This window comes from Electrona antarctica (genome assembly GCF_951216825.1).
Source record: "Electrona antarctica genome assembly, chromosome: 15".
Taxonomy (NCBI): domain Eukaryota; kingdom Metazoa; phylum Chordata; class Actinopteri; order Myctophiformes; family Myctophidae; genus Electrona; species Electrona antarctica.
Genome location: NC_136796.1, coordinates 37,126,726 through 37,141,264, shown reverse-complemented (window position 1 = coordinate 37,141,264; position 14,539 = coordinate 37,126,726). Strand labels below are relative to the sequence as shown.

The window sequence follows — 14,539 nt, the reverse complement described above, 5'->3', positions numbered from 1 at the left end:
TCTGTTTCGCAATCTGCATCAGACACACTCATGCAAAAATATGAGGCACAGATGAGGGCTTTCCACCAGTCTGGTGTATATTCTCTCTGTTGCTTTTTATTTGGGTGAATGTGGTCTTCCTCCCGCTCCATGCCTGCCGTTCCACTACGTCAGTGGTTTTCAACCAGTGGTCCGGGGACCACCAGTGGTCTTTGAGGAGGTTCCAGGTGGTCCCCAGCTAAATGATGGAGACTGAAGAGTTGGTAACCAAATGGACCCTTATAGATCTTTAACTCTTGAGAGCGTAAAATTAAACCAAATGGACCCTCACGTGTCCATTTGGTTTCATTTTACGCTCTCGAGAGTTACATTATTGTTAAACATCTGCATTACTTAATTTACAAAAATTCTATACACAATTTGAGAATGTAGAAGAATTGTTATTTTGCCCTACGTTTGCCTGTTATCTCTCCTAATGGTACCAACATCAATACAGTATGGAAATGTGGACAAAATCTTATCCAAGAACAACAAAATATAGAGTCTGAGAGGCTAAATGTCATCAAATGGTGGTCCGTGGCTCAAACTCCGAATAAATAATGGGCCTTGATATGAAAAAGGTTGAAAGCCCCTGTACTGCAGTACGTCTTCTCAATGAGACACAGCCTATACCTTTCAGTTCTCAGTCTTTACCTCAATCCGTATTATGTATTAATTTAACTCAGTTCAGTCAGATAACTCGCAAATAGAATGAACAAATATTATTATAGAATGAGAATACAAACTGCTTACGAATATGTTGGCTGGCAGAATATATGAGCTGGCAGATGACGTCCCATAGACGGAGGGTACGAGTGTTAAGAGGAGCCCATGGGGTGACTTCTGTTTCTCTGTCCCTCCCTCTCCATTCTGTCTCTCTCTCTCTCTCTCTCTCTCTCTCTGTGTCTCTCTCTCTCTTTCTCTCTCTCTGTTCCTCAGTCTCCTGTGGTGTCGGTGGGCTTCGCCCGCTTCCATCCCAACCTGGTGGTGGGGGGGACGTACTCGGGACAGATCGTCCTGTGGGACAACCGCAGCCACCGCCGGACCCCCGTGCAGAGGACCCCGCTGTCTGCGGCCGCGCACACCGTAAGACTGAAAGTTATAATAACAACAACTATACCCTGCAGCTCTGCAACACCTCCCTGCAGCTCTGCAACACCTCACTAAGCAACTAACAATAGAACACCCTATAAAACAAAAGTGTCGACGCAAGCGCTTAAAGAGTTTATTTAAAGATAGGCCTATAGTGTAAGTTGCTATAGAGTGTTTGTTCAGTAACTGGAGTCTCTCCAGCTTTTTATTAAACAGATTCCTTCCACGTTCCTTCCACGTGCTACATCCGGCCGGGAAAACTCCCCCCTGTCAGGTGAAAAGAAGCAGCTTGGACTCCTCATGCATAGAAGGAAGCATGAGGTCAGTCCGCCACCAGTGGTCCCAGGTTCCAGGTGGTCCCCCAGCTAAATGATGGAGAGTTGTTAACCAAATGGACCCTTATATATCTTACGGGTCCATTTGGTCCATTTGGTTTCATTTTACGCTCTCAAGAGTTAAATTATTGTTAAACATCTGTAGTACTTAATTTACAATAAGTGTACACAATTAGAGAATGTAGAAGAATTGTTATTTTGATCAACGTTTGCCTGTTTATGGGGGTGTATCTCCTAATGGTACCAACATCAATACAGTATGGAAATGTGAACAACAAAATAGAGTCTGAAAGGCTAAATGTCATTAACCCATATGCTGCCTCCTGCTGGACGCAGAGCCAACCGCAGCCTGCCGAGCCGTTTTCAATGTAGCCCACGCTGGACTGACATCCTGTTTGGGCGTCCATCTTTAATGCTAAATAAATAGCGTCAATGCTAGCGAGCTAAAATGAAGCCATCCTTGCTCTAGAAAGCGCCAATGTTTCCATCTAGACCACCGGATAATCAGCAAAGACCTCCGAATATCGCGCATTTTATCCAAACCATGGAGAGCTCCGTAGATTTCGAGTTATTCAGCTTTTTAGTCAGCCTGTATAATGGGAGGTGGACAGCAGCGCGGTTGCGCAATCCGTTCTAGGATCGCTAAAGAAGGAAAGGCCAAGCCAAAAAAATAATTAAAAAAAATAAATCAGCGATCCGGTTTGATATCAATAATAAAGCTTATCAGATGGAACATTACGCCAGAAGCAGTTGCTAGTTGGATTCCTTCTGACGGAACGTTCCGCCAGGAGCAGTTAATTTGTTGGTCCGTGGTTCAAATCCCGAATAAATAAAGGGTTGAAAACCACTGAAGTAGTGCATGCTGTGAATAGATTTACTCGGGACAGATCGTCCTGTTTTGTGATTTGATTAGTGATTCGGTGGTGCTTCTCCCTTTGTTGCAGGAATCAATTAAGCCTAAATGAGAACAAAGAAACACAACGAGACAGAAACTTAACAGAAATATTGAATAAACTGAAAGGGAACGACGAGAAAAGTACATAATTGTCACTTTTTCATACACTCTGTTCCCTTTTGTCCTATAGCATGGTTAAGTCCAAGTTCATGCACATACAGCACCCATACAATACATGTCATTTAAATGTCATTTGTGTATTTGTTTGTTGCCCCTTATATAAGGCATATGTTTAACATTCACTGTAAGATAGCAATTTAGCATTGATGTGATAATTGCATGGGAGCCTGCATGCAAACAGGGTCATGTACCATATATATATATATACATACATATCCATGAAACTGGAAGACCAAAAGCCTGATGGTTCTCATATACAACACACACGCGCACTCGCACGCACATGCAGAAACTACACTACACATTACACATGCACATGCACGCACAACTTGACCGGAGCAAGTCAAATTCTAGACATAACTTCAGGGGGCGACTCAACTGTGAGTTCAATTGCTCCAGTGAACTCGCTGACCCTCAACAAATTACTAGCCAATAAAGCGAAAAATCTTTAGAACTTGAGGAGTGTGCGTGCGTGCGTGCGTGCGTGCGTGCGTGCGTGTGTGCGTGCGTGTGTGTAGTGGTGGTGGGAGGTATCAACCTAGCTCTTCGAGTGAACACGTATGCACTCTGTCCACATACTGTATACTGTACGTATATGTACACACACATTCCGGTCACACACTCCCTCTTTTACACACACACACACACACACACACACACACACACACACACACACACACACACACACACACACACTGCATGCCATCCATGCTGTAGGTTTAAAGTGGCCTCCAGTAATGAGAGGTTTTCTCTAGTCTCTCCTCTCTGGCCCGTGATGCATGCTGCAGTCAGTCAGCCAATCAAGACGGTTCGGCCAGCCTGCTCGCTCGCAGCCGTAGCGAGCTGAATGGAGCCTTTGTGGGGGTCCCGGTCCCCCCGGTTAACACACACATCAATTACAGCCCAGTAATGACATAATGGGTTCACACACACTCCTGTGGATTTGCACAGCAGCCCCATGTCCCGTATAGTAGTAGGCCCGTTTGAAGGGTCCAGCATGCAGCGGCCCCATGTCCCGTATAGTAGTAGGCCCGTTTGAAGGGTCCAGCATGCAGCGGCAGGCCACGCCGGCATCTCTCAAGTGACAGGGGTGGAAAGTAACTAAGTACATTTACTTAAAGCACTGGTTCCCAAAGTGGGGTCCGGGGACCCCCAGGGGTCCTTGAGGGAGTTCCCAGCTAAATGATAGTTTGGACCCAAAATTGACCCTTATGGGTCTGTAACTCTGAGAGTGTACACATTTCTACACTCTCAGAGTTAAATTAACATTGATTTTACAATATAAATTGGTGGTCCTAGAGATAGAAATGCCATTAAATGGGGGTCCGTAGACTAATGTATGTCAAACTGGGGGTCCTTGAAATTAAACGGGTTGAGAATCTCTGCTAGATCCGTAAGAATCTTCTCTTATGGGGACCCCTGGCATATATTTTCAAATGGGGGTCCGTGGGCTAATTAGTGTCAATTTGGGGGTCCTTGACATGAAAACGTTTGGGAACCACTGACTTAAAGGACAGTTCCGGACAACCCGTTTTCTTACCGTAATAATTATGATGACGAAAATAAATCTGGCGTCAGTTGGGCTCAAGAAAATTACACTATTTAAGCTTGGCGTAACTGTTGGTTGAATTTCTTTTGTCATGTTGTCAGATAACATTATGACACAAGTCAAATGGTATACAAGGATGGATGTAACCATGGGGTGCGTGTGTTGGTGTGTGCGTGCGTGTGTGCGTGCGTGTAGCACCCGGTGTACTGTGTGAATGTCGTAGGAACCCAGAACGCCAACAATCTGATCACGGTGTCCACAGATGGCCGGATGTGCTCCTGGAGTCTGGACATGCTCTCCCAGCCACAGGTACACAACACTGTTGATTTCCTCGACTAATAGGCTACTATGACAAAAAATGTTTTTCACTGACGAAAACTAAATGGAAGCTAAGCTATGACAACTAAAACTAACACTAAATACTGTATATTGACAATTTCGTCAACAAATAAAAACTACATTAAAATGTTAGGAAGGGACTAGTGGACAAGAGATCCAGTATAAGTCATTTTACACTTGGTGTACAGGTATTAAGGCCACCACTCGTCGCTCTTTCAAACTCTACCTGTAGTAGGCTATAGTAGGCTTGTGGGAAACGGGTTCGCTTCTAAATTAACTAAAATTACTTAGTGCGGGGAAATGTACGTTTGCAATGCATTCATTCGACTGCTCATTCATGGCTCTGCGCCACCCTGTGGCTGAATGGCCATGAGGGACTTGATGGACTTGATGGACTTGCCGCCAATTGCCGACAACACCCGCGGCAGTGTTTCTCGGAGGCATCTGTCCGACACGCTATTTGTGATTTTTAACCGGCAGCGCTTGTGTCGCCAGTTGCAGCGTCGGCCACCGAACGGACCGACACTTCCCAACCTAGATTTGTTCTTGTCGCTCCGGGGAATTCGAAACTGGGAACAAGTGCACACTCTTAGGCCATGGCCCTCATTAGTGCCAATTGAATTAATCTGTGAAGCCTTTGTGTGCAGCTCGTTGTTTCAATATTTCTGTTTGTCTGCACATGCATGCATTCATGCCTGTGTATATGTTTTTGTGTATGTGTATGTATGTGTGTGTGTGTGTGTGTGTGTGTGTGTGTGTGTGTGTGTGTGTGTGTGTGTGTGTGTGTGTGTGTGTGCGTGCGTGCGTGCGTGCGTGTAGGAGAGCATGGAATTGGTGTACAACAAATCCAAACCGGTAGCAGTGACAGGCATGGCCTTCCCCACTGGAGACGTGAACAATTATGTAGTGGGGAGCGAGGAGGGTACCGTGTACACAGCCTCCAGACATGGCAGGTAGGCGCACGCACGCACGCACGCACGCACGCACGCACGCACGCACGCACGCACGCACGCACGCACGCACGCACGCACGCACACACACACACACACACACACACACACACACACACACACACACACACACACAGACACAGTCCAATGGAGTTAAAAGGTTTTGTTCGAAGTGCTTTTCACTACTTTTCATTGGTTCAATATTTTTGAAACAATACACAGATGTAAAGGGTGTTCAATAGCTCTGATTTATGCAAAAAAAGTTAGATGGTTTCATCCCGACAGGAACAATATCCATTATACACATTTTAATAACATGTATTCGTATATTTAGACGGGACAATGCATATTAATGGACATTACATAGATGCAGTCCCCACATAAAAACATATAAGAGAACAAGCAAACAGTACCTTACATTTGGAAACAAAGCATTAGAAAAACATACAGTGCACACAGCATTAATCATTCAATTTCTGTATTTTGTAAAGCATATATTCTCTGTTCTGAAGGAGAACACTAATGTATCTTGGTGGTTGTCCCTCCTCAGTAAGGCGGGTATCTGTGAGATGTTCGAGGGTCACCAGGGCCCAGTGACGGGCATCAGCTGCCACAACGCCGTGGGCACCGTCGACTTCTCCCATCTCTTCATCACCTCGTCCTTTGACTGGACAGTCAAACTCTGGAGCACCAAGGTATACAGAATATACTGTGTGTGTGTGTGTGTGTGTGTGTGTGTGTGTGTGTGTGTGTGTGTGTGTGTGTGTGTGTGTGTGTGTGTGTGTGTGTGTGTGTGTGTGTGTGTGTGTGTATGCGCGTGTGTGTGTGTGCCATCTGGGAAGCCGTCTGCCATCAAACTATTTCATGTCAATATGTTGTTTCAGGGCCCCCCCCCCCCCCCCCCCCCCCCGCAGAAGCAAAGATTTGAGTTAAAAACGTTCGCTCTGAAAGAATATATATTCAAAGATTTGCACTGCATTTTCAGGATTTTTCAAAAATAGCAGATCTACACCATGGAGTCCTATGGGGGTAACGGACGGTAAATAGAATACTATTAATTCTGCATTAAAAGACATTAAAGAAACCAGAGATTTCCCGGGTTGGCGAAGGAGAGTTTAAGCAATATTCCAGGTATGGCATAGATTGGGTAAATACTAAATAGGCCCTTTTTGGCAAAGATATTTGGTGTAGAGGGAGATAAGAGTGGACCTGCATGTCACAGAATTGCATGAGCGGTCAAGGACACCAATTAAGCTGCCAGACAAGTGCCTGTCTGTTAAATGACTTAACAGCTTAACTCTGCTTTTCATTTTTGCTCCTCCTCGAGTCAAAAACACACTTTATTTTGAGTGCTTGTTGTTGTGTGTTAACTGTCCTGTCCTTTCTTGCCATTTAAGCGTTTGGTCTGAGCTTAATGTTACAGGTTCTATTTGGGAGAATGTTTCAAGTGCCACTGAAACACAATCACAGTCACTCTATCTGTTGAGCAGTGGTGGATAGTTTGAAGGGTAACTGTTGTATAATTGCAATATTACACTCAAGTGTGTTCTTTATCGTCATTAATGCACTTCTGTGATACCTTTCGGGTAGGGCGAGTTCCTACGGCACCGCAGGCGTGCATTAATGGCGATAAAGAACACCCTCTCATGTCATATCGCTTAATTAAGTACCATTTGAAAATAGCAGATGTACAAGCTCACAATGCGTCGCAACGCGACGCATTGTGAGCTTGTAGATTGGCTATTTTCCAAAGATGTTTATATATTAAAGCAATAAGCCACGAGAGGTCTCAGGTTACCGGGTATTTCACAATGGCTGGGAGGCGTAGGCAGACCCGAGGCGCAGCCGAGGGTCTTCTACCCTCCCAGCCATTGTAAAATACCCGGTAAGCTGGGGCCTCGAGTGGCTTATTGCTTTTCTAAAACGGTTACAAACATATAGCAATATTAACCTCATAAAACTATTAAATTCACAAAAGTACAGTAGCTACGCTTTGCGCCACCAGAGCGAGCCACACACTTCCTTGTTTTGCTCGGCAAGTAGACTATGTGACAGGATAATAGCGCTTGATGTCTTTACGGGGCTGCCTGGAGCCACACATTCACAGTCATATGAGTGCGGGCGGTGCTTACACGCCCGCACGGCCAACGTGTGTAAGGCATTCAAGTGCTCCCCTGGTCTACAAGGCTGCAGGATGATACAAAGTGATTGAAGGTGTGGATTATCGGTGGAATTTATACCGGTCACGTGACGGTAACCAACCATCAGAATCAAGTATTGGGACTAACCGTTTTAGAAATGAGACAATGCAATGAGACATTCAAGTTTTACTTCTGGTACTTTAAGTACACTTTGATGCCAATAGTATACTTTTGTACATTTTACTCACGTGCATTTTGAATTCCAGACTTTGACTTGTAACGGAGTAGTTTATTGGCAGCATTGATACTTTGACTTAATTAAAACATTTCAGTACATTTTCCACCACTGCTGTTGAGAGAATGGAGCATGTGGCCTTTAAAGGCCTGTTGTTGTGTGGTTTCAGTGACACACTGTATGCAAAGCTCTGCAGATGTTTCTATCAGCGAGCAGCATGGTTGTTTATGCTCCTCGTGCCTGCAAAATGTCACACGTCATGTGCACATATTATTCCAGTACTTGGCTGTCACGGAAGGGAAAATCTATGTTTGCACGAAACAACCTAAACTATACTTATTTTTATTTTATTGTCTCACACAAGCTCCAATATGCCTTGTCATGCGGAGGCCACATTAATTCTCAGTATGAGGCTGTATGTGGCACTCTCAGCTGGTGTGGTTAAGGCTTCAGTTTGTAGTGTGGGGTACAGTATGTCAGCTGTACTGTTGTAAAGTTTCATTCGTCAAGCTATATTTGACTTTTATTTACTTTTACAGATTTACGATCGCTCTGTTGTGTGATCGTCAATCGATATGTGTCTGTTTTCATACGCACCTTTGCCTTGTGACATATACATCACTTATTATATATTTAGAATCATCAAAGTTCCCGTTCATCAAATCTTATCTTTTTGGCATTTTCGTTCTTTCTTTCTTCTGCCTTTCCAGGCCCACACAGTCAGCCGAGCGTGCCCATTTGGCCCTCTCTCTGTGCATGATCACACAAAGCGTTTGGTGACATTTCCAATCTGTCAGTGGTATCGGTTGGAACGTGATTCAGAATGCCGTTTAGCTGAATATGAGACTCCGCACAAGGAGGACTGACAGCCCTTAACCACATTAAACGTGCCGTCCTTGTTTTCGGCAGGTCATTACAGGCAGAAAAAGAAAGAGAAATGATATATATATATATATGTTTTTAAAGGGAAAATAGCAGATCCACGAGATCCCAGCCTGTCACAACGCGACGGAGTATGAAATACGGCTCAAGTGGTAAAAGCCGACCGCAGAGTTGGACAGTGTGAGGGAGGAGATGGCTCCACAGTGGTCGCGTGTTTACGACTCTGTGTCCAGTCAGATGTTCTGTTGGCCAGGATTCACTGCAAGAGGGTCTGGAAAGGAAAGACGGAAGAGAGTTATAGGGAGGGAGTAGTCTCGCGTGTAGCCAGACAACTAGTCCACAATCTCCTGAATGCTATATACAGTCTGGAACTACACCTCCTGAATGCTATATAGAGTCTGGAACTACACCTCCTGAATGCTATATAGAGTCTGGAACTACACCTCCTGAATGCTATATAGAGTCTGGAACTACACCTCCTGAATGCTATATAGAGTCTGGAACTACACCTCCTGAATGCTATATAGAGTCTGGAACTACACCTCCTGAATGCTATATAGAGTCTGGAACTACACCTCCTGAATGTTATATAGAGTCTGGAACTACACCTCCTGAATGCTATATAGAGTCTGGAACTACACCTCCTGAATGCTATATAGAGTCTGGAACTACACCTGCTGAATGCTATATAGAGTCTACTCTGGAACTACACCTCCTCAATGTTATATAGTAGAGTCTGGAACTACACCTCCCGAAATCCGAGTAAGGAAGCTGCCATGATTTTAAATATCTTTACATTTTATTTCTTTTTTCATTTTCTGCTAAGCAACAAGCTATATATGCTTAGATGATTTATATTTATATTAGGATATATTTGCGTGACTGTAAAGACAAAACAGAAGTGGGGAGGAGTCTCCACTTCTGCTTTGTCACGCTTATTAAAATAACGGATTACATTTTTATTTGCACTTTCGCTTTTCTATGCACTATACGTGCTTACTCAAAGCGCTTTACAACGGTTAATTTATTCATACATTGGAGGTGAAGCGGCGAACAGTCGACGCCAGCGTCCTCACTTCCCTCATTCACACACCAATGGTGTTGGCTCATTGGAGGCAATGTAGGGTTCAGTGTCTTGCCTAAGGACACTTCAACGGGGACCGCATGTAATTCAGGGCATTAGTCCGACATGCGTCCGCATGTCGGAGCGTCTGCTCCCGTGCTTGCGGTTATGGTTAGGTTAGGAGATGAGGTGGGTTGTCAGTTGTCGGACCAATGACTAGTCTGAACAACGTACTGCTCCCCACTTCAACATGTAGACAGGAGGAGCCGGGTTTCGAACCGCCGACCGATGGATCATTGGACGGCCTGCTTTACCTCCTGAGCCACATGCCGCCCCATGATAGAGCTTACTCATGATAGAACTTACTCATGATAGAGCTTAGTCATGATAGAGCTTAGTCATGATAGAACTTAGTCATGATAGAGCTATACTCATGATAGAGCTATACTCATGATAGAGCTTAGTCATGATAGAGCTTAGTCATGATAGAGCTATACTCATGATAGAGCTTAGTCATGATAGAGCTATACTCATGATAGAGCTTAGTCATGATAGAGCTTAGTCATGATAGAGCTATACTCATGATAGAGCTTAGTCATGATAGAGCTATACTCATGATAGAGCTTAGTCATGATAGAGCTTCCGTTGCTCCAAACTGTATGACTGAAGCATTTGAAAATTGCAAGAGGCAACCGTCTGGCAACGCCATGCAAAGGAGAGACTAGGGTGTAGGAGGGAGGGGAGAAGGAAGACGAAAGAGAGAGAGAGAGAGAGAGAGAGAGAGAGAGAGAGAGAGAGATCAGGGACATACGCAGTAATTCAAAGTGATGCTAACCTTGTAGGATGGAGCGATCTAGCTCAAGCAAGGCGTCAAACTGCAAACACAGGCCGAATCAAAGAGGAAAATATTCGGCGTTGGGGAAATGCATAATGCATGTCGCATAATTGCTTGGACATTCTTGGAGATACGGTTACGGTTTGTAGGCGGCCTGTAAAGGAACCATGATGAATTTGAAGTCATATATAATTTGCATGCGACCCCGGCCCATAAGTCATGGTGCGCAGTGTCTCGTGACAGATACTAAAACATTTCATCAGTATAGGGTCTGTTATTTTTTGGGGGATTTGGGAATTCCCTTTCCTTTGAGCAGTGCCACAGGAATGTGTGCCTGTCTGCCTGCACATCCCGTGCACGTGCGTATATATATATGTGTGTGTGTGTGTGTGTGTGTGTGTGTGTGTGTGTGTGAGTGTGTGTGTGTGTGTGTGTGTGTGTGTGTGTGTGTACCACGTACACCTCACCTCTTTGCTTACCTAAAAATCCCTTGAGGTTGACCTGCAACCCACCAATCACTAGAGCCGCCCCCCCACCTCACACGCACACGCGCATACACACACACACACACACACACACACACACACACACACACACACACACACACACACACACACACACGCACACACACCTTCTATTTCTTTCCCCCGCACATGCAGTTCAAAAAAGGCCAGGGTGCGAACGCTCTCTCTTATGTTTTTATACACCCAGCAGTGCAAATATTGTGGTTTGTGAAAACATTTTTGGGTCAGGCCAGAGTCTGAGGCTGGAATGGGGGTGGGGGTGGGAGGGGGGGATGGGGGGGGGGGGGTTATGATTGTGCATAACTTGAACCGTCTCGCTCTCTTGACCCCAAAAATGTTGTCTAGTACAGAGTGATTGGATGGAGCTGCGGGCCCTTGACTTTTCCCTCTCTCTCTCTCTCTCTCTCTCTCTCTCTCTCTCTCTCTCTCTCTCTCTCTCAAAGAAACGTACTCCATTAAAGACCTCTGTGGATTCACAGTGGGGTTGATTGGTGGTGATGAGAGAGCTGATGATCATGTTATGACGAGTGTTACTCTCTCTCTGTACTGATTTGATGGACAGAGAGAGCTTCTATAGCGCTCTGATGATCTCCTATTTCCCCCCGATGGCGTTCCTGTTCCTGCTGTGACGTTATGGCACTGTCGTGTTCTACTGCAGTTGTTCCCAAACACGTCAAGGACCCCCAAATTGACACCAATTAGCCCGCAGACCCCCATTTGAAAAGATATGGAGCTCGCGGGCGAGTTCCGAAAGCATCGCATAAGTGCATTAATGACGTTAAACCACCCCCTCGTGTGTAATATTGCAATTATACAACCTTTTTTTTAATGACAGATGTAGCCACTACGACCACAATTGTCCCAAGAAACTAGCTAGCCTATCCACCGAGTATGCTGCGCTCTGGGAGAACAGAACAGCTGAATTCTTTATTTTGATTAGCCGTTCCATGATGCTGGTTTGAAGCACGGCTAGAAGGTTGTTTCAACCAATCAGATTGCTTCCTCGAAACGACCTGTTGAATAATATATATTTGCTGCCGCATTGTCTGTAGGAAGCCAAACTAAAATAAGTTCTACCCTCTTGCACCTGTACACAAGATGTAACAATAAAGTACAACCTCGAACCTTCATTTGTGTCACTGATAAGCCTGATTTATACTTAAAAAATGCATTATACAATTGTACAAATAGCAGATCTACAAGCTCACAATGCGCCACATCATACGACGGGGTATAAATGAAGCAATATAAGTGATCCAGTCGTAACCTGCTGGAAGCTCTCTGGCTTCACAGGACATGGAAGATAGAGATTAGGAGTCGCCTTGTGTGGCGCCAACAAGGATTACATTTAATTTTCGAGTTTACTTTTTAAGACTTGTTTGCTGTAGATTATTTACCAAAATCACTCCAGTTTAGAGACCGGGTAGATTATTGAAGATACTGTTGTAAAATAGTGGTTGGACACATTTGAAACACGTTGGGAAAAGACGCGAAGAGACGCTGTTTTACACGATTTCGACTGATGACGTGTTCACTTTTAAGGCTGTTAAGTGCGGCCACAGCAGGTAGAACAAGGGAACCCGAAACAATAACTATCTTTTTCAAATGTAGCCTGGGCCTATGACAATAGATCTGTGAAAAAGATGGTTTTCAGAAACACTCACAGCCAGTTCAGCATTTTACTGTGGACTGTAAGAATGGTAGAGGTCAGAACATCGAGCAGAGGTTACATATAGAAATACTGTTCACATGAACAGAGAAACTAACTTGGTAACACTTTATATTAAGGTCGTCTTTATAATGCATTATAGCGCATTTATAATGCATTATAATGTGCTTATAAGGCATTATAACACTCGTTATAAATGTTTGTAATCATGTATAACAACTTATAACCACATTTATAACATATTATAAGTGCTGGTCATAATGCATTATTATGCTCAGTGGAACAGCACATTATAACTATTATAACTTAGGTGGTTATAAAGGCACATAGAGAAGTGCTGTAATGTCTGTGTCATAATGCATTATAACCAATGTGTATTAAATGGAATAATGTCTTATAAGCATCAATAATATGCTATAGCAGGACTTTGAGACCTTTAAGTAAAGTGGCAACATTCTTTAATGGTTATTAGCAGTTGTATCATTTTATAATACCCTATAGCATGACTTTGTGACCTTTAAGTAAAGTGACAAAACTTTGCATAATATGCTATAACATATTATTGATGCTTACATTATTCCATTTAATAAACACATTGGTTATAATGCATGCAAAAATACTTTCAACAGTATAAAGCTAACGTCTCCTATATGGATGTATAACTATCTCTGACAGAAAATGCACAATCGTTTTATAGTTTTACAAGATACAGTACAGTAGTCTTACTCAAAGTGTTAATGTAACACAGCTCTGTTTCCACCTTTATTTTATTCCTATTTGTATTCAATATTTATTTGTACATGCATTGTTTTATCTTGATTGCTTTGTTCCACTTTTGCTTTGGCAATGTAAACGTACGTTTTCTCATGCCAATAAAGCTCCTTTGAAATTGAATTGAATTGATTAGAAAAGAAGTGGAGAGAGAGAGAGAGAGAGAGAGAGAGAGAGAGAGAGAGAGAACGAGAGCGAGAGAGAGAGAGAGAGAGAGAACGAGAGAGAGAGAGAGAGAGAGAGAGAGCATGGGAGGGACGGCTCAGCAGACTGGATGATGAAATTAGATGGATGGAGAGGTCTTTACCTTCCCCTCAATGGCTGGAGAACAGGTTCCACGTTCATGTAAGTCTTGGGAGAGAGTGTACACATTTAACCAAACTAGACATGGTCTGTCCCTTTCATGACCATATGTAGATTTCTATGGCCATTGCCAGTGGTGGAAAAAGTACTCAATTTGTTTTACTTAAGTAAAAGTACCAATACTGCAATTCAGAAATACTCCTTTACAAGTAAAAGTCCGGAATTCAAAATGTACTTGAGTAAAAGTACAAAAGTATTGGTATCAAAATTGACTTAAAGTACCAAAAGTAGAGAGTACTCTGTACTATGCACAGTATGCAGAATGTCTCTTTTCAAGTTTTCAAATGCATACAAAAATCTTTTGAAAATAGCAGATCTACAAGCTCACAATGCGTCACGATGCTATTTTCAAATGGCCGAAATGAATATATAAATAAAATAGAATAGAGGAGTAGAAGTAAAAGTATTGGAAAGTGGAAATACTCAAGTAAAGTACAAATACCTCCAAATTGTACTTAAGTACAGTACTTAGGTAAATGTATTTAGTTACTTTACACCACTGACAGAGATCTCACTCATTTATTAGTTAGTTAAATTAACTGTAGTTAGAGTCTGACTGTGCACTTCTGTGTATGTGTGTGTGCGTGCGTGCGTGCGTGCGTGCGTGCGTGCGTGCGTGCATGACCACCGGTTTCTGTATGTGTACCGTACACACGCATGATGCACGTACACACGCATGATGCACGAGCATTCGCGCA

At 43.6% G+C, this 14,539-nt stretch overlaps 1 protein-coding gene across 1 annotated transcript in view; it reads left to right on the top strand.

Annotated features, from left to right (window-relative positions):
* Window positions 1-14,539, top strand: part of dync1i1a (dynein cytoplasmic 1 intermediate chain 1a) — a gene marked incomplete at its 5' end in the record, with an annotated part of 140,692 nt that overhangs the window by 43,643 nt on the left and 82,510 nt on the right. The window contains 4 exons of the mRNA XM_079522096.1: window positions 958-1,104; window positions 4,265-4,378; window positions 5,228-5,361; window positions 5,909-6,053. Of these exons, the coding sequence (XP_079378222.1) occupies window positions 958-1,104; window positions 4,265-4,378; window positions 5,228-5,361; window positions 5,909-6,053 (540 nt within the window). The remainder of the gene's footprint in view (window positions 1-957; window positions 1,105-4,264; window positions 4,379-5,227; window positions 5,362-5,908; window positions 6,054-14,539) is intronic.